The 22,659-nt window shown below is 39.0% G+C and overlaps 2 protein-coding genes across 5 annotated transcripts in view; both read left to right on the top strand.

Moving 5' to 3' along the window:
• dapk2a (death-associated protein kinase 2a) lies at positions 1-4,297 on the top strand. The gene is made up of 10 exons (XM_056758908.1): positions 1-117; positions 671-737; positions 1,593-1,814; positions 1,913-2,051; positions 2,222-2,351; positions 2,458-2,506; positions 2,594-2,620; positions 2,723-2,875; positions 2,966-3,011; positions 3,102-4,297. Exons 2-10 carry the CDS (start codon positions 676-678, stop codon positions 3,714-3,716), a joined length of 1,443 nt encoding a protein of 480 aa, XP_056614886.1. The 5' UTR covers positions 1-117; positions 671-675; the 3' UTR covers positions 3,717-4,297.
• A 3,588-nt stretch (positions 4,298-7,885) lies between these two features.
• The window catches only part of herc1 (HECT and RLD domain containing E3 ubiquitin protein ligase family member 1), a 34,727-nt gene continuing 19,953 nt past the window's right edge, over positions 7,886-22,659 (top strand). For all 4 annotated transcript variants that reach the window (XM_056758874.1, XM_056758898.1, XM_056758881.1 and 1 more), the window contains exons 1-25: positions 7,886-8,059; positions 11,459-12,417; positions 12,555-12,650; positions 13,322-13,516; positions 13,635-13,949; positions 14,048-14,144; positions 14,239-14,382; positions 14,551-14,678; positions 14,883-15,027; positions 16,145-16,316; positions 16,686-16,820; positions 17,025-17,190; positions 17,312-17,437; positions 17,526-17,738; positions 17,887-18,039; positions 18,118-18,250; positions 18,336-18,527; positions 18,765-18,980; positions 19,282-19,455; positions 19,793-19,907; positions 19,991-20,111; positions 21,011-21,185; positions 21,620-21,899; positions 22,320-22,440; positions 22,548-22,599. In XM_056758874.1, the coding sequence (XP_056614852.1) occupies positions 11,488-12,417; positions 12,555-12,650; positions 13,322-13,516; positions 13,635-13,949; positions 14,048-14,144; positions 14,239-14,382; positions 14,551-14,678; positions 14,883-15,027; positions 16,145-16,316; positions 16,686-16,820; positions 17,025-17,190; positions 17,312-17,437; positions 17,526-17,738; positions 17,887-18,039; positions 18,118-18,250; positions 18,336-18,527; positions 18,765-18,980; positions 19,282-19,455; positions 19,793-19,907; positions 19,991-20,111; positions 21,011-21,185; positions 21,620-21,899; positions 22,320-22,440; positions 22,548-22,599 (4,594 nt within the window). In that variant the 5' untranslated portion in view covers positions 7,886-8,059; positions 11,459-11,487. The remainder of the gene's footprint in view (positions 8,060-11,458; positions 12,418-12,554; positions 12,651-13,321; positions 13,517-13,634; positions 13,950-14,047; positions 14,145-14,238; positions 14,383-14,550; positions 14,679-14,882; positions 15,028-16,144; positions 16,317-16,685; positions 16,821-17,024; positions 17,191-17,311; positions 17,438-17,525; positions 17,739-17,886; positions 18,040-18,117; positions 18,251-18,335; positions 18,528-18,764; positions 18,981-19,281; positions 19,456-19,792; positions 19,908-19,990; positions 20,112-21,010; positions 21,186-21,619; positions 21,900-22,319; positions 22,441-22,547; positions 22,600-22,659) is intronic.

Below are 22,659 nucleotides of genomic sequence, written 5' to 3' on the forward strand. Positions count from 1 at the left end.
TAACAGGTGGCGTCTTCTTTTAGAAACACGCTCATGTAGCCTACTCTACACCTTAATGAGGAATACGCGTGGACGCATGAAAATATTCAGAAGAATTACATTTGCCGGTGATAACAGGTAGATCAATTACCTCTAGAGTAATGAATACATAAGAAATGTAATTTTACAGCCTAACGCTTTATGAGACTATATTCAAGCTTAAAACATCAGAAACGCAGCGCATTTAAATATGCCATTTGTCTGATGAAGTCAAGCAGACTATGAATGAACTACCACTAGTTTAAACTGTCGTGCTTGACTGATCAAAACTGCTTCTTTTTCACGATAGACCTAGATTTTTTTACAACCTATCATCATGTTAGAAAATATTAATGAATTAGTCGGCAGAAAATACTTACGCAAGTACGCATGGTGTGAGGTAACATTTGAGAAACAGCCTATTTATGGATTACGCTGAATTTAGGCTAAATATGGGCAAAGACTTATCTTCCTTTTCTTGCACTTGCGAAGTATCTTAAATTGTCTGGCCATATATTTAGTAATATTTAGGTCACAATGTAGCCTACATAATTAGCTTTGCTGCATATTTATGTTGTTTAAATAGTTTCAAATTTGATTTGTACAGTATGTATTATAAATCTAATACAAGTTTTCTATTTCTTTGAAATAGATATAATGGCTGTTTTCAAGCAGCAGCAGGTTGAGGATTTCTATGAGATTGGAGAGGAACTTGGAAGGTAAAAAAATAAGCGGTTAGATTTATGATTTACTTTATACTGATTGTTATACAGATGATACAGTTTCTGAATTTTGAAAAAGAGCCTCTTAAAGGAATAGTTTACAAAATATGAAAGTTCTCCTGGTGGAACATTGATAATTCAAATCTCTTGTGTCTTTTAACAAGTTTTCTGTCACAAATCCCTTGTTTTGCTTGAGAAGATTTATCAACGAGTCACTTCACTTATGTGGTTCTATGAGCTTTAACAGTCTCATATAAGATATGAAAGCATTTCAATATGAAATATTTGTTTGTGAGATGTGTCATCACAAATGACTCGAGAATAGGTCAATTATGAGAGAAAATACTAATTTTGTCTCTGGTCACATCATCTCGAGTCCGTGCTGGACTGTGAATTCACTGTATAGTGTCAAATAAGAAAGATTTATCTGTGTTCATGTTTTTACCAATGTTTTTACATTACCATCTGCATTACATAGTGACAGTTTGTACCTGTTATCCAAAAGTGATGTGTGGGGGTATAGTTGTACAATATTTGCTTCTAGGTTCCCTTTTAGGTTAATTTAAAACATCCAAATATGAGGTGTATGGTACACAATGGACAGGCACTAAATTTTAACTTAAATAAGGCAAAAAAGCAAGTTCCTGCATATCAACCTGGGTTTTATTAAAATATACAAAAGAATGCATGAGAATACATAAGGCTCACAGAAAATAAAGCAAACATTGACAATGAAAATTAACTTAAAGCTGTCAATAAAAAAGAAAATGAATTAAACAAAAGTTTTGCATATAAATAGTTTTCTGTGTGATTTTTTTTTATAGAATAGTTTTAAATCTGTGTGTTTTTCAGTGGGCAGTTTGCAATTGTGAAGCAGTGTCGTGAAAAAAGCTCAGGGTGCGACTTTGCAGCAAAGTTCATAAAAAAGCGTCAGAGTAATGCCAGTAGAAGAGGTGTGCTCAGAGAGGAGATCAAGCGAGAGGTCAACATCCTGCAGCAGTTACACCATCCCAATATTGTAATGCTGCATGATGTGTATGAGAACAAGACAGATGTGGTGCTGATTTTGGAGCTGTGAGTAGACCTTATGTGTGCTGATTCAAAGGTCTAAATGAAAGTTTTCACTTCTTCACCTAGCTATCCATATTGAGAAGAGATTATGTATTTTTTAGAGTGTCTGGAGGAGAACTTTTCGACTTTCTTGCTCAGAAAGAGTCTTTGAGTGAGGAGGAGGCCACACAGTTTATCAAACAAATTCTGGAGGGTGTGCACTATCTGCACACGAGGAATATCGCGCATTTTGACCTAAAGGTACACCTGTTAGTTTCACACTACTGACCATTCATAACACTGGCTACATTTGCCCAGTTTAGCCATTAGTATATTTGCTCAAAAGCCCTCTGTCAGTGGAACATTGTGTCTTTGTCTTCATTTGAGTCTGGGTGTACTCCTGTGTATCATGTTTATATTTTGGTTTGCAGCCTGAAAACATCATGCTTCTGGATAAGAATGTTCCTCTGCCCCGAATCAAACTCATTGATTTTGGCTTGGCGCACAAAATTGCTGAGGGGGTTGAATTTAAAAACATCTTTGGAACACCAGAATTTGTTGGTATGATAAATTCTTAATCCAAAGCATTAATTCCTGCAATTTATTTGTTTTTGTTCTTGATGTTTATACTCTTTGTTTTTTTACTGTCTTGTTTAATAATTTTCAGCTCCAGAAATTGTCAATTATGAACCGCTGGGACTGGAAGCAGATATGTGGTAAAATAAATTGTCAATATAAGAAACATGTAATCTTATTATTTTTCATAATGCCTTTTAAAGTTTAATACTACTTTATTGTTATAGGAGTGTTGGTGTTATTACATATATTCTGTAAGTACAAAAGAACATTGCAACATGCTGTTTTATATTTTGACCTGATAAATAAATAATATGATTATAGTGATGTTTTGCTAATATAGTTTCTAAATGTAGGTTGAGTGGGGCGTCTCCCTTTCTAGGAGAAACAAAGCAAGACACACTGGGAAATATCTCAGCCATGAACTATGAGTTTGATGACGAGTTCTTTGGCCACACCAGTGAACTTGCCAAGAATTTTATACGGCAACTGCTGGAAAAAGACACCAAGTAAGTGCAGAATTTTAATACAAGTAGTAAAATAAAAATGCTTTTTGCAAAGCAGTTTGCTATATTAGCTATTTAAATTATGTATTACAGAAAGAGACTCACAATTCAAGATGCTCTGAACCACGGGTGGATCAAGGTATTTAACATTTCATGCATCTTGTATCTCTAAGTTTTATGATTTATCTCACTCAATATTTTTATGTCTCTCTCATGTGTCTTTTATAAGTCTAATGAGCACAAGGACGAGCGCAGTAAAGCTCCAGAGAGGAAGAGGGAGCGTAGGCAGCTGAAGACCAAGCGACTCAAGGAGTACACTATAAAGTCCCACTCCAGCATGCCCCCTAATAACACCTACATCAACTTTGAGCGCTTTGCTCAGGTGGAGGAAGAAATCTCAAACATGGAGGGCACCTTCTGCCAGCTGACCTCGGCCCAGGACTCCCTCCAGGAAGACATTGACGCTCTGGTGTCCATCTACAATGACAAGGAGATGTTGTACAAAGAAGAGAGCGAGAGCATCAGGCACGAGTTATCCCAGCTCCGTTACGAGTTTCGTAAGGTAGAGGCGCAGAGACGGGGTGTTGAGGAAGACATGAGGAGCGTGGACGCCAGTGTTAACAGGATTAGCGAGCGGTATAAGGAGAGGCAAATGCATTATGAGGCCCTCCAGATGGAGCTGTGTGCCGAGCTGCAGTGGGTGCAGGAGGTGGTGGGTTCATTTCAGGTCACTTTTCCAAACTGTAGCTTCAGCAGCGTGTTTGCTACCGATGTCAATGAAGCACTCAAAGAGTTGCTGAACCGATCTTGTGGAGGAGACTTGCTGACAGACCAGCAGAGATGACACATTTACAACCCCCACCCACTGATAAATACATCAGTGCACAACGCCACTTACAGCAGGCGTCTTGCGGGTTCACAGCAGGTTGGAGAACATATGTGAAATATGAGATGCATTTATGTCCATACATTATTTAAACCCACTTGTCCTCTGCAGGGACGCTATGATGTCTTTTCATGTTATCCTTTAAACAGTATTGTGTTGTCAAACATCTTAAAATAATATACTATTATATATATTAGTATATATATAATATATACTATATACTATTATTTTTCAGATTACCGATTTTAAATGGTGCTACAAAACTATAACGTATTCTGATTTATATTAGGTGTGTTGTAAAAATTGTGCTTTCTTTCTTAATAATTACGTACATGTAATTTGATTTGTTTCGTAATTCACATTCGTTCACACATCCTGGTGTCCCCTGTTGGTTATTTGTTTAGAACTGATCAAACAAGGTTAAAATGGCAAGTTTATTAAACCCATTTATGTTGAATGCTTCAATCTGATTGGTTGACAAACGTTCTACGGGTATGCATTGATTTATAGTAAATGTACACCTATGAAGATGTTCCAGGTCCGCCGACCCCATTGCAGTTCCATATCACGTCGCCAAATTCAAACAACAGAAAGGTTACAGTGTAGCCTACAGGCCATCACCGCACATAGCAACAGCTGCTCTTGATCTTACGTTTATAATGCCAAACTTTACTGTTAATGGAAACGTGTACCACACACACACCACGTACACATGGACGATAACATGACAATTTAGTTGAAATTAAACATTTGAACAATGTCTTGTGGTCTGGTAACCGTGATACAAGGGGAATAATTGACTCTTGGCCGCATTGCCACCTCGGTGTGTGCATTACCTTGTAATTGAACGGCTCAGCGTGCATTCATATTAAATATGGTTATTTGATTATAGATTACATTTATATAGACCAATAAGATTGACTTGTTGACTCGGTTAGATTTGCATGTTAAAGGGAGTGTTGGGTCTTACTAGTTACTAAGTAATTAGTTAATTTAATTACTTTTCCCTTGAAAGAGTAAAGTAAGGGTTTACGCTTGTTTTACTGTCATTTAATTACAGTATGTTCCGATGTAATTTAACTAAATTCTGAGTAATATATTTAATTGTGGAAATTACATAAACATTATAATTTAATGTTATAATTTATCGTTCTCACATTTGTATACTTTAGTCAGTTAATAAGAATAATTTGTGGTTATTTATTATTTATTTGAATGAATTAAACATGCCATTTCATGTCTTTCCTTGAATCAATTTTAATCAAGGTTGATGTAATATAGAACGTAATTAGTAACTAGTAATTAATTGCTTTTTCCGAGTAACTTATCATATGGTCATATGTTGATATGCTTGATGAATTATGCCAAAGACAGCATGTAGGCCCACTCATGGATCTTTCAATTAACTACCTGAAAGATATGTTGATTTCCAGTCAGTTGTTGGGAAAAAACTTATATGGACTTCTAAATTAAGTCACTGTGTACAAGCTGCGCCTCTAATCGATTCTGCCTGTTTACTGGTAAGTAATACATTTATGCTTTGGGCCTATACTGTCTTCTCCACCTTATTTAATTTCAACAGCTTCATCATATTGGGAAGCAGGTCACACAAAAAAGTGCTGCAGTTATTTTATCATACTTTTTTGGTATTATTTGTTCTGTTAGATATATATAAACAAGTCAGACATTTACAACAGTTTCTTGACAAAAAAGGTGCTTTCTTACCTTTTATTAGATGTAATTTATATATTTATATCTTGTATTTCATTGACACATTTTGTCACTCAGAAGGGAATGTAAAGGCAAACAAGTTTTAAATATCTGAATGACCCTTATAATGATTTTACTTGTTTTGCCCTATTACATCACAGAGTTTTTCATGATGCTTGATGTTATATATTTTAGTAATAATTGTGTCCGTAGACACAAGTCATACTACAGCAATGCCAGTGTTATTGTGTTTTACAAACCTCACTACTACTACATGCAGGATACCACAGAAACTTATAGTTTTTGTCCTACAGGGGGCAATATTCACTATACAGTTGTTTATAATATTCCAATAGGGCCAGCTGATGGGGCAACAACCAGGCACTAACTGGGAATCAGGCAATGTGCATTGGTCTTAGGGGAGACAGTCCCACTCAAAAAACTATTGTCTCAAGCCCTGAAATTTAAATTCAGCTCTGTTGTACGTATGTAGGCTATTTTAACTACAGTCACACAGGGCATGATATTATGTATCTTTCAGGGGATTGGTCCACTGGTGTTTGGCTACTTTCATTTTTAAATGATTGAAAGGATCAAGATGATCAAATGTCTAATTTAAAGAATTCAAAACTGTGCAAAACGCTGAAAATGTGCTTCATTTCAGCCCTTGTGCTGCTTGTGTGTGTGTTCTACTTTTTATTTGATGACAAGTCAGTTTTCAACTGTGTTTGCTTTAGTGTGTAGACACACTGAATACTTAACCTGCTCAGTGATATATGCATTTGTTGTTTATTAGGCCATACAGTCTTAATATTTAATGGGTTTTCTTAATCCCACAAGCAAATGATCCACCTGCTTAAGTTTTTGATATATTTTTATTTTTACAGAGGCAAGACCTACATCTGGAGTGATGTTAAAAAAATGAGGTAAATAGTTATTAAGTAGTCAATAAAATTGTAGAGGGAGGAAAAAATGACTTGAGAAATATGCCAGCATCATTATTTTATTTTTATACAAAGATCATTATATCTGTTAGTAACAGATATACTGCATTTTATGCCAATGGTGACATGGTTTTGTGCTCTCTTTACAAAATTTGCATGCCTCTAGCTCCAGAACCGTTAGAGATACCTTAATGTCATCAAAGGGGAAAAAGGGGAATAGACTAAGCTATTTACTGCATATTTAAACATATTAACATTTTCATTTGGAACTAAAATATATTTTAAATTAACCGTTGAGACCAAGTTAATGTACCTCAACTTCAGTAGTCCCTTTGCAATTTCAGTAGTTTTGTGCTAAGTTGTTGTTAAAATGTATACGTTCAATGCATTTGTTTTAAAAGAAAGAAAAAGGATACATTTCTAGATTCAACACTATTTGTTCTTCAGACATTCTTCTTTAAACGAAATTAAATTCCGGTTTTTTTAAAAATGACCCCTATTTGGTTTTTGATGACTGAAAATGTGTGTTTTCTCATAAAGCCACATTTAGATCCTCATATCTCTTGGACTGCCCCTTATAGGGCTTTAAAAATGTAGTTAGCAAAAGACAAGTTGGTCAAGAACAAGAATCTAAAAGGACATTAAGGTATCTCTAACGGTTCTGGAGTTAGAGGCATGCATTTTTTTATAAAAATAACACAAAATGCCCTTCTTCATATTTGAACAGTCAACATTGGCATAAAATGCATCAATTATTCTTAAAATTAACAGATAACAGATATAATGATCTTTGTGTAAAAATAAAATAAGTATGCTGGCATATTTCTAATGTCATTTTCACACTCTCTAATATGGCTCCAAATTTAGAGTGAAAATTGACATTTTTATCGCCTTCTACAAATTAATTGATTACTTAATAACTATTCATCAGTGGCATTTCATATTTGGGATTTCATCTCTACTGATGTTGGTTTTGCTTGAGTCGACAAGGAGTGAGGTAGTGAAAACGTCTAGTGCACTGCTGTGTGTTGAGATTGTTCTGTTCTGGAGAAAATATATCTGCAGCCTGTGTGTGCAGCAGTCACCCTCTTTTTTAAAGTCATCATGCACAAGTTAACCATGTTATGGTTTAGATATTGATGTTATGCAAAAGCATACTTTTATTTTTAACCACGTACAATGGCTAATAATACCCAGTGACACGGGTGCTTGAATCATATTGTCTAGTTTGCATAGGAGTGGAAGTAGAGATGTCACACGCAGAGACTCTTCATTGTTATGTTAAAAACAACACGCAGTCCATACATTTTGTGTATCAAATGGGTTTAAATAGTAAACATGAGCGAAAGTGGTGTTTTGCATTTATTTTATGAAAAACGCTCTAGCTTTGTGCGCGCTGTAGTGTTGTGGAGCGGGTAATGAATGATTGGGAGGGACTGTACACTGAGACTGCTGCTTACTGCACAGCAGCTGAGTCGTGAGGGATTGAGCTCTGCTCCCCTCACTCCAATCTCTCAATTATTCAGCCACCAGATCCTCAACCAAGCTTTCTCTATCATGCACTGTCACATGCAGGTGTCGATGGATCATTAATCACCATGAAAAACACTTTCGCACAGGCACCGAATAGGCCCTTGGCAGTTTATGGTAAGCTTCAGCCTCACCTTTCAGTTCTTTATTTCCACAGCAGCCGACAGGTCTACAGCATGTCAAATGTGATTTTAAGCGTAATCGGCTGAGGTTGCCATGGAGTGATCGGTATATGCTATGTGTCAAATGCATGCTTTGGTCGTCGTTGTGCGAAGATTTCAATGTGAAATCAGGAACTGAGCTGCCTCAGCCAGTAGCGGAGGAGGGGAGTTGATCACAGCTTGACAAGCAGACACGGGCAGCAGCAGCTCAACACCCGGGATAATGAGACTAGCTACTCTTGCTAAACAGTCATACATTCAATATGCTTGTTACTTTAACTGCTAACAGTTTACACAAAGCTCTATTAACTTGATAATTCAACATTGTTAGACATCACGCGATGTAACTTAATGCTAGTGAAGAACTTCGATGCATTTGGATTAGCTTAGCTTGCAGGCTTCCCCGTTCTCTTAGCCTCGTTTGTGCTAACAAGCTAACGCCTATAAGTTAGGTTTCACGTAACGTTACAGACGTTAACACATAACTGTTCACTTAAAATGGAACCCGTATAAAACCCTACTTTTAAAGTTAAGGACATGCTGCTTGTCAAATGTAAAGATTTAAGCAAAGACAGATAATGTGTAGAGAAAGAGAGCTTTACGTAATGCTAGCCGTCAGTCAGCTATGCTTAGCTGAAGAATGATTAAGCAAACCGCAACAGTGTCAAAACGAACACTCACAATGACTAAAAAACAGAGATGCTGAAATAGTCACACTGGTCACAAGACTACCCTAAAGCTTATTGGTGTGATGTGTTCAGTAGAGAGGTGGTTTAAAATGTGCTGCTTTTAATGATGTACATTAGCTGACAACTTGTTACTTTGGGCCATTATTTAAATTGTTTTATATATTTGAACTGGCAGAAGTATTAACCTATAGGCTTTGTGTTTAATTCATAGTTATTAAGACAATTTGATGTGTAATTCAATAAGGAGTGGGCAGTTCAGTAAGCACTTTAGGTGCTCCATACAGGAGAATAATAACCACTGCATATGTAATATAAACCACTACAGCAGTTTACAGTATGTGTGAGTTAATGGCAGCCAAGTTATTTAGCCATTTAGAATTCATTACATGTTGTCACAAGCTTACTGTTTATTTCAAAAGTTATGGAGTTTGTGGACTGGATTGTTTAGTTTATAAAGTAGATCATTTATATATGTGCATCAGGTGAATACTTGACCACGCATGCATTGACAGACATTTTCCATCTATGTGTAATACTCTGTAATGAAACTTATTTTAAAGGAGAAATTCACCCTAAAATATATATTTTGTCTTTATTTACATACTCTTAAATTGTTCCAAATCTGTATAAATTTCTTCTTTCTGATGAACACAGAAAAAATGCTTGTAACCAAACTGTTCTTCCCCACCACTGACTAACATATTATGGAAATTGTTTAATACATTTATTTGTTCTGTTAAACACAATAGACGATATTTTAAAGAACGTAGAAAAGCAAATAGTCCTGGGGCACTCTTGACAACTGTAACATTGTAATATTTTCTTTTTTGGTAGTAAATCCAGTTCCTATTTTTGTAGACATTCCAGGAAGTAAGTTCCGCGCTAGTTCCCTCGACCGAAAGCCTATGCATTTTCCCTGACTTTTGGAAGAAATCTAAAAAAAGCTCTGTGATTAACAATGGTCTTTGATGTTTAGACGATTGGTCTATCAAGCTAATCTTTACAAATTAGCACCACATATGTTACTTTCGAAGCCTAAATACAATCGGCAGAAGTAAAATGCTTAAATGATGATATGCATACTACACTATGGTCGCTCGATATCAACGTCACCACCACCAAGCCTCTGACAACTCTTTCAAACTTTATAAAAATGTGTTCCCTGGAAAATAATAAAGCTGCACTTCGTTCTCATTTTTTTCCAAAGTGCCTGGGCCGGGTTGCATAAAGCACCTTGAGTTTTTCCCTTAAGTGTGAGACTTAAGGGGGGAATTCTCTTTACCAAGGACAATAGGAGAATGACTTAAGTAAAACTTAAGTTATATTTAAGGGCACACCTAAGGGAAAATTACAGTTAAGGTGCTTTATGCAACTGGGCCCAGTTTTGCGCTCTCCTGGCGTCTGTCGTCGCTAGGCAACAATGGCCACCATACCGGTTGAGACGAGGAGGTCAAATCAAAGGATATATGGATTGAAAACGCGTTGCAATAACTCTGCTACTAGATTTATTTAAGCCTGAGATCATCTTTGTCTCCATTTTCATTGAGCTTGTCAATATATGCTAGCTGGTTCTTGTCACATTACCTGCTGGCTGTTTTGCCTTTCTGAAAGTTGAGATTTTTTCATCGCGATTCAGCGCCAATGCTCATGAAAAAAAGAGTGCGTCGCGACCAAGTCGCCACCTATTTCCGCACGCCTACATTTAAAATAACGAATATGTGAATCGGGCCTAATGACCCTGCCAAAGGAAGTAGTCTCTTTTAGCAACTTGTTGGCAACCGCTGTTTTTAAGACACAATAAAGGCTTTAAAATAATCATCAGCGGGTTATAATTGCCATATGAGTAATGTCATTGAATAAAGCGTGAAAATATTTTGAGGGTTTTGTTTACCAGAGACCTTATTTCAGGCGATTTACCAAAAACCCATTAAAAAAAAACATAGACTTTGGAGCTATGGAACCAGAAGAAGTACTGAAATACTAACTCACTTTTGGGTTTTGCATATAAAAATACGTCATCTTTGAGCCTCCCTATTGTGGCCGAGAACCGTTTGGTTTCAAACATCTTTCTCTGTGTTCATCAGAACAAATACATTTATAAAGTTTTGAAACCACTTGAGGCTGAGTAATGAAGACAGAAGTTTTATTTTTTGGTGAACTGTCCCTTTAAGATTGGGCAATAGTTTAAACTTTGATTTTAAAAATTGAAAAAGAAACCCACAAATGTTCAATTATGACCTTTTTATGATAGTTTGCTGACCAGGTTGATAAGTTAATATTCAATGGGTTGAACCAAGACCTATATTTATTCACATGCGTTCAAGTTAAGTAAGGCTGTCACTTTGCTGTCAGTGGGAACTTTGCCAAGCTGACAGGCACGTGTCATCACAATCTCTTTCTAGCTAGGTTATTACTAAAGTTCAATTTCAGTTCTTTAGAAGTTAATATATCATCACCGCATTAAAGAATGCAAAAAACCTTTTGACTTAGTCGTACATGCTTGAGAGATAGATATCCACGATTGTATTCTTGAATGGTTTATGTTAAGCAATAGAAAGGCAGGATGGTTTGCTTGATTTGCTAAGTTACCAAAACAGGTTTCTCTGGTAATGTGTGTAAGAAAGCTCATGGCTGAAGTTGATTATCTCTATCTGTTTGTCTCTCAGATGTGACAGTGTGGGTGTAAGGTGGCACAATGGCTGCAATGATACCACCTGTGAAGTTAAAATGGCTGGAGCACCTCAACAGCTCCTGGATTGCTGAGGACAGCGAGTCCATCTCCACCCGTGAAGGGGTTGCTCTGCTGTACAGCAAGCTTCTGACCAATAAGGAGGTGGTTCTTCTTCCTCAGCAGGTGCTGTGTCTTAAAGGCCCCCAGCTGCCAGATTTTGAGAGGGAGTGTTTGTCCAGTGATGAACAAGAGCATTATTTGGATGCGCTGCTGGCCAGTCAGCTAGCCCTGGCCAAGACAGTCTGCTCGGACTCGCCTTTCGCCACTGCCCTGCGCAAACGCCTGCTAGTCTTACAGCGAGTGTTTTACGCAATTTCTAATAAATACCATGACAAAGGCAAAGTCAAGCAGCAGCAGCACTCAACCGAGAACACTCTGGGTTCTGCAGACTTACAAGCTGTTAGTGAGCGACCCCGCTCTAGTACGGATGCCCTTATTGAGATGGGCGTGCGGACGGGTCTCAGCTTGCTTTTCGCTTTGCTCAGACAGAGCTGGACGCTTCCACCGGCAGGTCCAGGAATCAACCTCTGCAACGATGTCATCACTACAGCCATCGAAGTGGTGGGTTCCCTTCCACCGCTCTCACTAGCCAACGAGAGCAAGATTCCACCTATGGGCCTGGACTGCTTGGCACAGGTGACCATGTTTCTGAAAGGAGTCACTATGCGGAACTCGGGGGCAGATGTTGTGGGAAGGAGGCTTGCGTGTGAGTTACTCCTTGGGTTGGCGGCGCAAAGAGGATCGCTGCGCTACCTGCTGGAGTGGGTTGAGATGGCTCTAGCAGCATCAGCCACCGTCAACAGCCTGGAGCCCAACCAGGCGACACAAAGCCAGGAGGGACTAATGGGATACGACTGCTTCATGAACATTCTAATGCAGATGAGACGTTCACTGGTACGTGGTTACTAAACCAGTATATATAATTTCAGGTGTTGTTTATGAAGTAGTAATACAGATGTTGAATGCGTGTCCTGGTTTTGTTTATAGCTGGGAGGCTGTTTGATTATAATTTTGGTTGTCTGATGTTGCAGGGTTCATCTGCTGATCGCAGCCAGTGGAGAGAGCCGAATCGCACACCTGATGGCCTCTGTTCCCTATATGAGGCCGCACTTTGTCTGTTTGAGGAGGTAAGAGATATAGAAAACAAGAGTTGCACAATATGTTGAAATTTCGCAGTATGCATATTGCAATGGTTTGTTATGTAAAGTTATGTTTAATCGAAGTTTCAAGTTGATGCCTGATGTGTGGAAAGTGATCACTAATTAGAAAGAATGTGAAACATGGTTGTTGGTTTTATATATATATATGTATTTTAAATATGCTTTGATATAGTTTAAATCGATATACCATTATTACATTTTGTTTGACATACATTGAACATGTTTAGTCTGGCGTCCAGCTGGCTCCAGAATCTTCCATATGCTTTCTAGCAAAATGTGGCCTAGAAATAATTTATTATTGATATGTTTAACAGTGGCTTTCATTTGGTCACATTAAAGCCGTGACCACTATAAGCCACTAACCTCCTCCCTCATCAGTGTTCTTGCCTGTCCCTTCAGTTTTGCTCTGGGTATAAAAACAGCTGTGTCACATTTCTTAGAGATTTTTTAATCATCAATCATTTTAACTGTAACCCCAATTATATTTAATGGTTTGAGTTTTCTTCAGAAGTGTTGGGAGTGTTCTTTTTCTTGATGATGTACGTTTTGCACAGTATATAAACTTACAGAATGTTGACCTTTCACATAGGACTACATCAACATTTTTGTGACTTGTAAAATTGGTTATGTTGTTTTAGGTGTGCCGTATGGCTTCGGACTACTCAAGAACATGTGCGAGTCCAGATAGCATCCAGGCGGGTGAGGCGACTATGGTTTCTGAAACCTGTGAGGTGTACGTATGGGGCAGCAACAGCAGCCACCAGCTTGTCGAGGGCACACAAGAGAAAATCCTGCAGCCTAAACTAGCTCCCAGCTTTAGCGACGCACAAACGGTAGGACACATTTTCATAATTCATTCATACATGTTGATCTTCTCCTCGGCTCCTACAATAGATGGATTTCTTTTCTATCATGCATTTTTTGCTGACCAAATCAGTTTTTTTTTTTCAGATTGAAGCTGGCCAGTACTGCACTTTTGTCATTTCCTCTGATGGTTCAGTCAGAGCGTGTGGTAAAGGTAGCTATGGCCGCCTGGGACTGGGTGACTCAAATAACCAGTGCACTCTTAAGAAGCTGACTTTCGAACCTCACCGTGCCATTAAGAAAGTATCATCGTCCAAAGGCTCGGACGGCCACACGTTGGCATTCACCAGTGAAGGTGGGGAGGTGTTCAGCTGGGGTGATGGAGACTATGGCAAACTAGGTCATGGGAACAGCTCAACTCAGAAATACCCTAAACTAATACAGGGCCCTCTACAAGGAAAGGTACTGATTTCATACAGTTATGGTTCCCTTTTTAGGCATTCTAGCCAAATATCAAATGAATTACATTTTTGGGGGTGGGTGTGTGTGTGTGTTTGTAGGTGGTGGTTTGTGTGTCAGCAGGTTATAGACACAGCGCTGCAGTCAGTGAGGATGGAGAACTCTACACATGGGGAGAGGGGGACTTTGGTAGATTAGGTACAATAATTATAACTGATATATGCCTGTTACCTACATTTGTAGTGTATATTGCAGATTTGTGTCATTGATTGTTTTTGTCAACACATTGTAGGTCATGGTGATAGTAACAGTAGGAACATTCCCACACTAGTTAAGGACATCAGTAACGTGGGTGAGGTTTCCTGTGGAAGCTCCCACACCATTGCTCTGTCTAAAGATGGACGTACCGTCTGGTCCTTTGGAGGTGGAGACAATGGTGAGTTGAGCTTGACCCGTGGAGCGGTGGCTACTGAGCAGACATACGTATTTACAGGTTTAATGTCCTGTATCTGATGTCAGTTGCCCATCTTTTCCAAGTGTACAGCATGTGTTAATGGGAGTGTTATAACCCATGCCATGCATCGTTGTTGGTGTTTTTGTGCAGGTAAACTGGGCCACGGAGACACCAATCGTGTGTATAAACCTAAGGTGCTAGAGGCGCTCCAGGGAATGTTCATACGCAAAGTCTGTGCTGGCAGCCAATCCTCTCTGGCCCTGACCTCCACTGGACAGGTAGGACACATGGACCATTAAAAATCAATATCAACCTATAATGTGACTTCTGAATAAAACTGGGTATTCATTTAGAATAAAATGTGAGGGGCTAGACCAATGTTAAATTTAGACAGTTAAAGTAAAGACAGTATTATGGGGTCCATTTAACAGCACAATTAAATGTATATTCATTCACTGTTAATTTATGTGTTTATTTCGCAGGTGTTTGCTTGGGGATGTGGTGCATGTCTTGGCTGTGGTTCGTCTGAGGCTACAGCTCTGAGGCCAAAACTGACTGAGGAACTTGCCACAACCAGAGTAGTAGACATCTCAATAGGAGACAGCCACTGCCTTGCTTTATCACATGGTAAGACATCATGCACAAAAGATCTCTAACTGCACAATATGGTTAAAAGCATTACTGAGTTCAGCTAGAGATTTGTTTACACATTACACTGCATGTTACACTTCATAATCAAATAATCAATACAGTGTAGTTGGTAGCTAGGTTTCATTTGTTTCTACTCACTGTTATTATATTTTCGCTTTCAGTCTTACATGACGCATAGATTTTTTTCACCTGTAAACTGAAAAAATCAATGGCTAGAGATAAAGATGCTGCTGAAATATTGAATTTTCTTCCTGTTGCTGTACAGTAAGAGTTCTTTGAACTGTAGTTTGAGATAGAGGAGATAGAGGGGTCAATCAGATTAGTAGCAGAGGGGTATGTGCTGACTCGGAGAGACAGAGTGTGACGGTGAAGCGAGGAGGCCTCTCACATAACATCACAGACAATCTGACGCTTTGTGCTTAAAGAGACATTCAGCTCATATGTGTTAGTAAAACCTTGTGTCATGACTATTAGCTTATGCTTGACTCTATCACAGGCCTATAGTTCAAAGTGCAGAAGATTGTCAATTTATAAAATATGTTTACTGTTGAATGCAATTGTTAAAGGGGTCATATGACATGCTTAAACAAATATTATCAGTTGAATTAGATTTAATGCAATGTGTATACTTGATTTAATGTATTTTCCACATACCGTGCATGTTTGTATCTCCTCTTGCCCACGCATCTCTGAAATGAGTGGATTTTTTACAAAGCTCATCGCTCTGAAAAGCAAGGTGTGCTATGATTGGCCAGTTAAGCAGTGCGTAGTGATTGGTTGAAAACTGCAAGCATGTGACGGGAATGTAATGCTTCTTACCACATTTGGAAGTTTGGAAGGGGGTGTGTTAACACAAGGCATTTCAGGCAGGTTTGGGTGAGCATTCGCGTTTAGATAGAATGCATCTTTTGTTCCGACACTTTAATTTTTGCACTTTTACTTGTCTAATACATGCATGGGCAACTTATAACACACCAAAGACACAGAAAAACACGTATTCGAGCCATATGACCCCTTTAATAAACTGGCTGCTGTCCTTTTAAAAGTTGCTCTAGTTTGTGTTTGACTGTTTTTCTTTCTAACTTTGTTAAAGACAATGAAGTGTACGCCTGGGGGAATAACTCCATGGGTCAGTGCGGTCAGGGGAACTCCACTGGCCCCATCACCAAGCCCAAGAAGGTGATTGGATTAGATGGCGTTGCCATTCAGCAGATCTCTGCTGGCACCTCCCACAGCCTGGCATGGACTGCTCTACCAAGAGACAGGTTAGCAAAACCTTTGAAGCCCCCTGATAATTAGAATCTAACTTGTTGTACCTCATTATATCGTATTTCAATATATTTTGTTAGGTTAGGTTCCAAAATGAGATTACATTGTTTTTAAATTGTTTCAAGAATCTTGTTTTTTAATTGTATCATGTTTTATTGTGTTAGTTAGCTGTGTAACTGCAGTTTGATTGATATTAACTGGAATGCAAAATAAAAAAATATGATTTTTGAAAGTTATCTAATTTTGGAACCAAACTCTTCGTATATAGACGCTTGTCTTTTTCTATCTGCTCAATTTTATTTTACATTCTCAAATCATTACATTTTCAAGTCACTATTCGTGTATGTTTGTGGGTGTGTGAACAGACAGGTGGTGGCCTGGCACAGGCCGTACTGTGTGGACCTGGAAGAAAGCACTTTCTCTCATCTCCGCTCGTTTCTGGAGCGATATTGTGAAGGCATCAATAAAGAGATCCCACCACTGCCTTTTCCATCCTCCAAGTGCGTATTTGGCCCCACCATAGACTTTTGTTTCTTTTATGGTCACTTAAGTGTAGACCCTTGAGTTTGGTTAGAATACCATTTTTCAATATTTTCTCTGAATATTTTTCAATTAATAATTTAAAAATCCTAAAGATTATTAAATATTCAGTGTCTGCTTCCTTGCACTATGAATTTAAATTATAATTTTTTTTGGACCAACAGAGAACATCATAACTTCTTGAAGCTGTGTCTGCGCCTCTTGTCCAATCACCTGGCTCTAGCAATGGCAGGGGGAGTGGCCACCAGCATTTTGGGGCGGCAATCACGGCCACTCCGTAATCTGCTCTTCAGACTGATGGACGCATCAGTGCCAGATGAAATTCAAGAGGTCTGTGTTTTGTTTTTTTAATCATCCATTGATTTATTTGTATGTTTTTGTCCCATTATATTGAATGCAACAGTTGACCTGTATCCTTGTCTGATCTCTGAATTTTTTTTCGGTTCTGTAGGCTGTCATTGAGACTCTGTCAGTGGGAGCAACAATGCTGTTGCCTCCTTTACGGGAGCGCATGGAGCTGCTCCACTCGCTCCTTCCCCAAGGGCCAGACCGCTGGGAGAGCCTCTCCAAAGGACAGGTATGTGCTTTAGCCTGTGAGGAACAAACTGTCTAAGTTAACTTTTACTAGTCAGTGGTACTCATCTTTGTTTGTGTTTCTGTCAAAGAGGATGCAGTTAGACATCATTCTCACTAGTCTGCAGGATCACACTCATGTGGCGTCTCTGCTGGGCTACAGCACTCCTCCAGATGCCTCTGAGCCTCCTGCTCAACCCTCCGACTCTACTCACATGCCTGACACACACGCTGATACACATCCTGACACACACTTGGCGGAGATCCTAATGAAAACTCTGCTCAGGAACCTCGGCTTTTACACGGTCAGTCTTTAAGAGTCCAGCAAGAACTCTAGCCACTGATATAGCCACTGATCTATAATAGAGAACAGGTGATGTCATAATATTGATGTCAAACAGCCCATTCTTACAATATTTATCAAGCGGTTTCCTGTGTGTGTTAAATTCACAGGACCAGGCTTTTGGAGAGCTGGAGAAGAACAGCGATAAGATCTTGCAGGGAACGTCATCATCTGATAGCAGTCAGCCTGCTCACCTGCATGAGCTGCTCTGTTCCTTACAGAAGCAACTACTGGCCTACTGCCATATCAACTGTGTTACAGAGGTACACACACAAATCTGCACAAAAATCAGGCCACGGCAAGTTTTTTTAGTGGGTCTGATGTATATCTGTGTTTGTCAGGGTTCCAGCAGTGTTGCACTCCTCCATAAACACCTGCAGTTACTGTTGCCTCACGCCACTGATATCTACAACCGATCCACAACTCTTTTGAGGGAAAGTTCTGGAAACGGCAGCGTGCGTAAAAAGCTACGAGGTATATCTATCACAGACAATCTTACTCACGTTTTTAAACAGATGATGGTCTCGTCTCTAATGTTTTCTGTGTGTGACTATGGTAGATGTGATCTACATGTCTGCTGCGGGCAGTATGCTGTGTCAGATTGTGACGTCCTTGCTGTTGTTGCCTGTATGGGTGGCACGGCCGCTGCTCGGCTCCCTCTTAGACCTGCTTCTCCCTCTGGACCGTCTCAACAGACTTCTGCCTGCCGCTGCTCCTCTGGAGGAGCAGGAGCTTCAGTGGCCACTACAAGGTAAGATCAGATCTTCAGATCTGTTGTGCTGCTTTCCTGAAATAAATCAGTGCTACAGTGTCATTCCAACATGATTAGACATGATGTTCATGATGGATGTAGTAGATCACATTACATTTTGTCGCTCTAGGCAAGTCGTTCCTTCAAGTGTTAAACTGCTTGTTGGTTTAATATCTGAAATAGTCTTAAGAAGTTGTTCTGGCATTCAAGTTTTTGTCTTTTGCCGTCTTCCTGTAGGAACCCCAGATCTGGGTGATCCGCTGTGTGTGCCAGGGCCGGCGCAGTGCTGGGTGTGGCTGGTGGATTTAGAGCGTACTGTCGCCCTGCTGGTGGGACGATGTCTTGGTGGAATGCTGCAGGGAGCTCCGCCCTCACCAGAAGAGCAGAACACTGCCCATTGGCTCAAAACACCTCTCTTCAGTAACGGCTTAGAGACTGACATACCCCAGCTTGGTATGCACACGAACTCATTTATCACAACAGAAGCATTTGAGTGTGTTTGTGCATAACTAACATGTCTCTGATAAACGTAAGGTCAGCATTAAAATGAACACTTGTTATTTGTTAATGCACATTAGAGCACATATTATGAACAAATCTGTGCATGCCATTCCAAAGGAAAAAGATTGATTTTGTATTCAAACTTTTTTCTCGTTGCATGTTTTGTTTCACTCTGAAATACGACACATGGAAGTCAATGGAATGTGATCGTTGTTTAATGTTTATATTAAAGCTAAATGCGCATGTGTTTCAGATGCTTGCATCAGCTCTTTGCTGGAAGTGGCTCTTTGTGGAAATGAAGAGCAAAGACCATTTGACTGTCAGTTATGTGCAGATGTGACTGTGATGGTGGATTTGGCTCTTGGATCGACTAAAGAACCCACAAACAGCCTGTGGACGAACATGCAGGACTATGCCATCAGCAAGGGTATGACATACAACCTTAAACTCAGTTTGTAGGGCATAGAGCCGTCAAGTCAGATACTACATGTACATTACATGTAATATTTGTCAGATAAACAAATCTTCTGACAAATATAAATTAATTAATGAGAACATGACTAGATATTGATCAAACATTTTCATAATTTTTCTCAATTGCAAAAATTCAATTCCTAAAAGCTTGCAAAACCTTTCGACATCACAAGTTATTTGCTATACATCATAAATTATTTGTTATACATTTATCCATTGGTTGAGATTTGTCTAAACCTGGATCTGTTGATGCAGTTTAAGTACATTTTGGAGTGTTGATGTGTTTGTAGATTGGGATAGTGCGTCACTGCCCAATGAAGCTCTGCTAGATATGGTGTCTCGCTTTGTTCTGGCTGTTCTACTGAAACACACAGGGCTGCTGGGACAGGCTTGTGGAGAGGGGAGGTATGACCTCATATCAAACATCATTATAGAATCACCACAGAATAACTCATTATAGGTACAACTGAATTTTTTTCTTCCTGCAGGTATCAGCCATGTAAGCTGTTGGCAGAGGTCTATCGCAGTGTTTATAAAGTGAGGAATCGCCTGTTGGCTTGCAAGAACATGGAGCTCGTCCAGACCCGGTCTTCATCCAGAGAGCGCAGAGTATGAATTCATCATCTTACTTGCATACATGTTATTGGAAATAAGAAAATCTTAACATTGTCAGTTTCATAGATTATTGAAACTGCTTAGAATCTTTTTTTTTCATAAAAGTAATTTCCTTTACTTTTCCTTTACTTCCATAAAAGTAAATTCAAGAAAAAGGTTGAACCCCACTTTCATAGCCCATTTTACAGAATTTGTGCAGACTGCCGACCCACATCAAAAACACATTTAAAAACCATTCCAGTATTCAAATTTAAATTGTTTACTAAGATCCTTCTGTTCTCTATTGAAACGCACAAAAATATAAAAAGTATCAGTAAGCTTAATATATATATAAAATCATAATTTATTCCAGATTTTCAATTTCAATTGTCCAAACCCCCATATTTCAACATATGTGAATTCGATTAAAATATATTTAAAAAAAATTATGTTTTAAAAAAAAAGTTATTTTAAAAATATATTTATTTTATCTTTTATTTTTAAATGAATAAACCTTATGTAAAAACAGTGCCTAAACAGTGTCGATTGGCTGAGACTGATTTTAACCACACCCCTAAATTTCATTATCAAAAATAATTTCGGTGTCCTTCTCTAATAGCTACATGGTGAGTAGATTAGTTTTATTAATTCAAAAAAGTGTTACGCCCGCTTTAAAACATATATTATAGTGTTTCGGTAGTTACAAAATTTGGAGAGAGAAAGAACATTCTTAAACTTTCTGAAATGACAATATGAAAATGAACTACACAATTACTAGAAATTTGATATTATACAATTTGCATATAAAAACTTTTGGGAAAAAACTTTTTTTTCTCAAATTGTTTCCATCTCTGACTTTGCACCAATTTTGTACAATTGCCCATATACAGAAATGTATTTTCTCCTGTGTGTAGATCTCTGATAATGTGGACTCGCTAGAGATGGACCCTCAGGAGCACTCGTTCACCCGTACCATAGACGAAGAGGTTGAACTGGAGGAGAGAGATCGAGAGAGAGACAGAGAGGAGGGACACCATGAACAGGAAGATGACGAGGAGGAGAGAGAGCATGAGGTCATGACTGCAGGAAGTGAGTTTAGACGTGTGTGAAAAGCATCTGTTTGTATGTTGACATTGGCTAATGCTTTGGGTGGCGTTGACTGAAGTTTATCGCACATTAATGCACACCTTGTGCCTTGACAGTTTTCGTTCTCCAGTAAGAGATCTTAAAGCGTTACATTGAATTTATTTATTTAGGTCTTACTGTGTCATTTTGTTATAAATGGTCTTATAGAAAGCAGTCTGGTGGACATAAAATGTATTTCTACCCGTTGCTATGGAACACCACACAAAATACACAGATAAATGCAAAACAAGCAGAAGAGCAGTTACCTGACTATGGCTTTATGGAATAACTCTAAAAGCATTGTGTAATAATCAGTCATAGATGCTTTATAACAGCGTTAGCTTCTTGGCCGCTTCCCTAACATGGGCGTTCTGTGTCTTATGTCTTGGCGGGCACAGAAATCTTTCAATGTTTTCTGTCAGCACGGGAAGCAACACGAGGAAGAGACCAGGATCGACCCAGCAGCATGAGTGGACAGGAAGAGGCAGCTCAGCCCGGTCTGGAACGCAGGAACAGCACAGCTCCTCAGGAAGGACAGGATCTGTACACCACCGCATGCAATGCTGTCATCCACCGGTGCGCCATGCTCCTGCTGGCCGTCAGCAATCCCCTCGCTCACAACAGTCAGCAACCCCTGGTGGGCGGGGCAAACCAGGATGGAAGCGTGTTTATGACAAGGTGAGTGATGTCAAAATAAAGTACAAACATACCGTAAAAAAGTTCAACTGAACCTGAAAAATGAACCAGGTGAACATTTTGATCTGTATTAATCGTATTCGTAACGGACTATAACGGTCTCGCTAAGCTCAGTGACCCCCTCTCCAGTGATCTGCTATAACTCACTCCGCTTATCCAGGAATGCCTGACCTTCTTTACAAATTTCACATTATTCAGTTACGACCTTATGTGCTTACCTTATTCTAAAGCACATTTTGAAGACTGACCCAATTGCTATTACTTTAAAAGCCATGTTCATTGGTGATATTTAGCTCATTATTCTTAATGACGATTATGTGTTAAGAGAGTACACAAGCGATTTTATTGTCTTGTGTGGAAGAGAATAAAATTATCTCTCTGTCATTTTGTGCGGGTTTATAGGAGCGAGAGCTTGTCTGCTGAAAGTCGGTCCATTCAGAACAGTCCCAGTTACAGACTCACAAAATCCAGGAGTGAGTCTGATCTCTCTCAACCAGAGTCTGATGAAGAAGGATACTCACTGGTGAGTTCCACCACACACCACACCTTTTATCTAAACTGCTTTACTCTTTGAATCGTTGTAGTACATTGTAGTTACAGTATATAACCTGTTGGTGTGACCTCTTTCAGAATGCGAGGAGGAATGTGGATCTGGATTTAGCTTTTGTTCCTAAAAAAAGAGGTAACGTCCCCTCCCTAAGCACTCCCAGACCCTTTAGGACTGCCCTACAGCTAGAACACA

The sequence above is a fragment of the Triplophysa dalaica genome, chromosome 1, assembly GCF_015846415.1.
Source record: "Triplophysa dalaica isolate WHDGS20190420 chromosome 1, ASM1584641v1, whole genome shotgun sequence".
NCBI classification, from domain to species: domain Eukaryota; kingdom Metazoa; phylum Chordata; class Actinopteri; order Cypriniformes; family Nemacheilidae; genus Triplophysa; species Triplophysa dalaica.

Bases quoted from the DNA above. Each gene is read 5' to 3' on its own strand.
- dapk2a (XM_056758908.1), top strand. From the start codon at position 676: ATGGCTGTTTTCAAGCAGCAGCAGGTTGAGGATTTCTATGAGATTGGA. The intron at 2,052-2,221 runs GTACACCTGTTA...TTTGGTTTGCAG, and splicing joins TCGCGCATTTTGACCTAAAG to CCTGAAAACATCATGCTTCT. The intron at 2,876-2,965 runs GTAAGTGCAGAA...TATGTATTACAG, and splicing joins CTGCTGGAAAAAGACACCAA to AAAGAGACTCACAATTCAAG.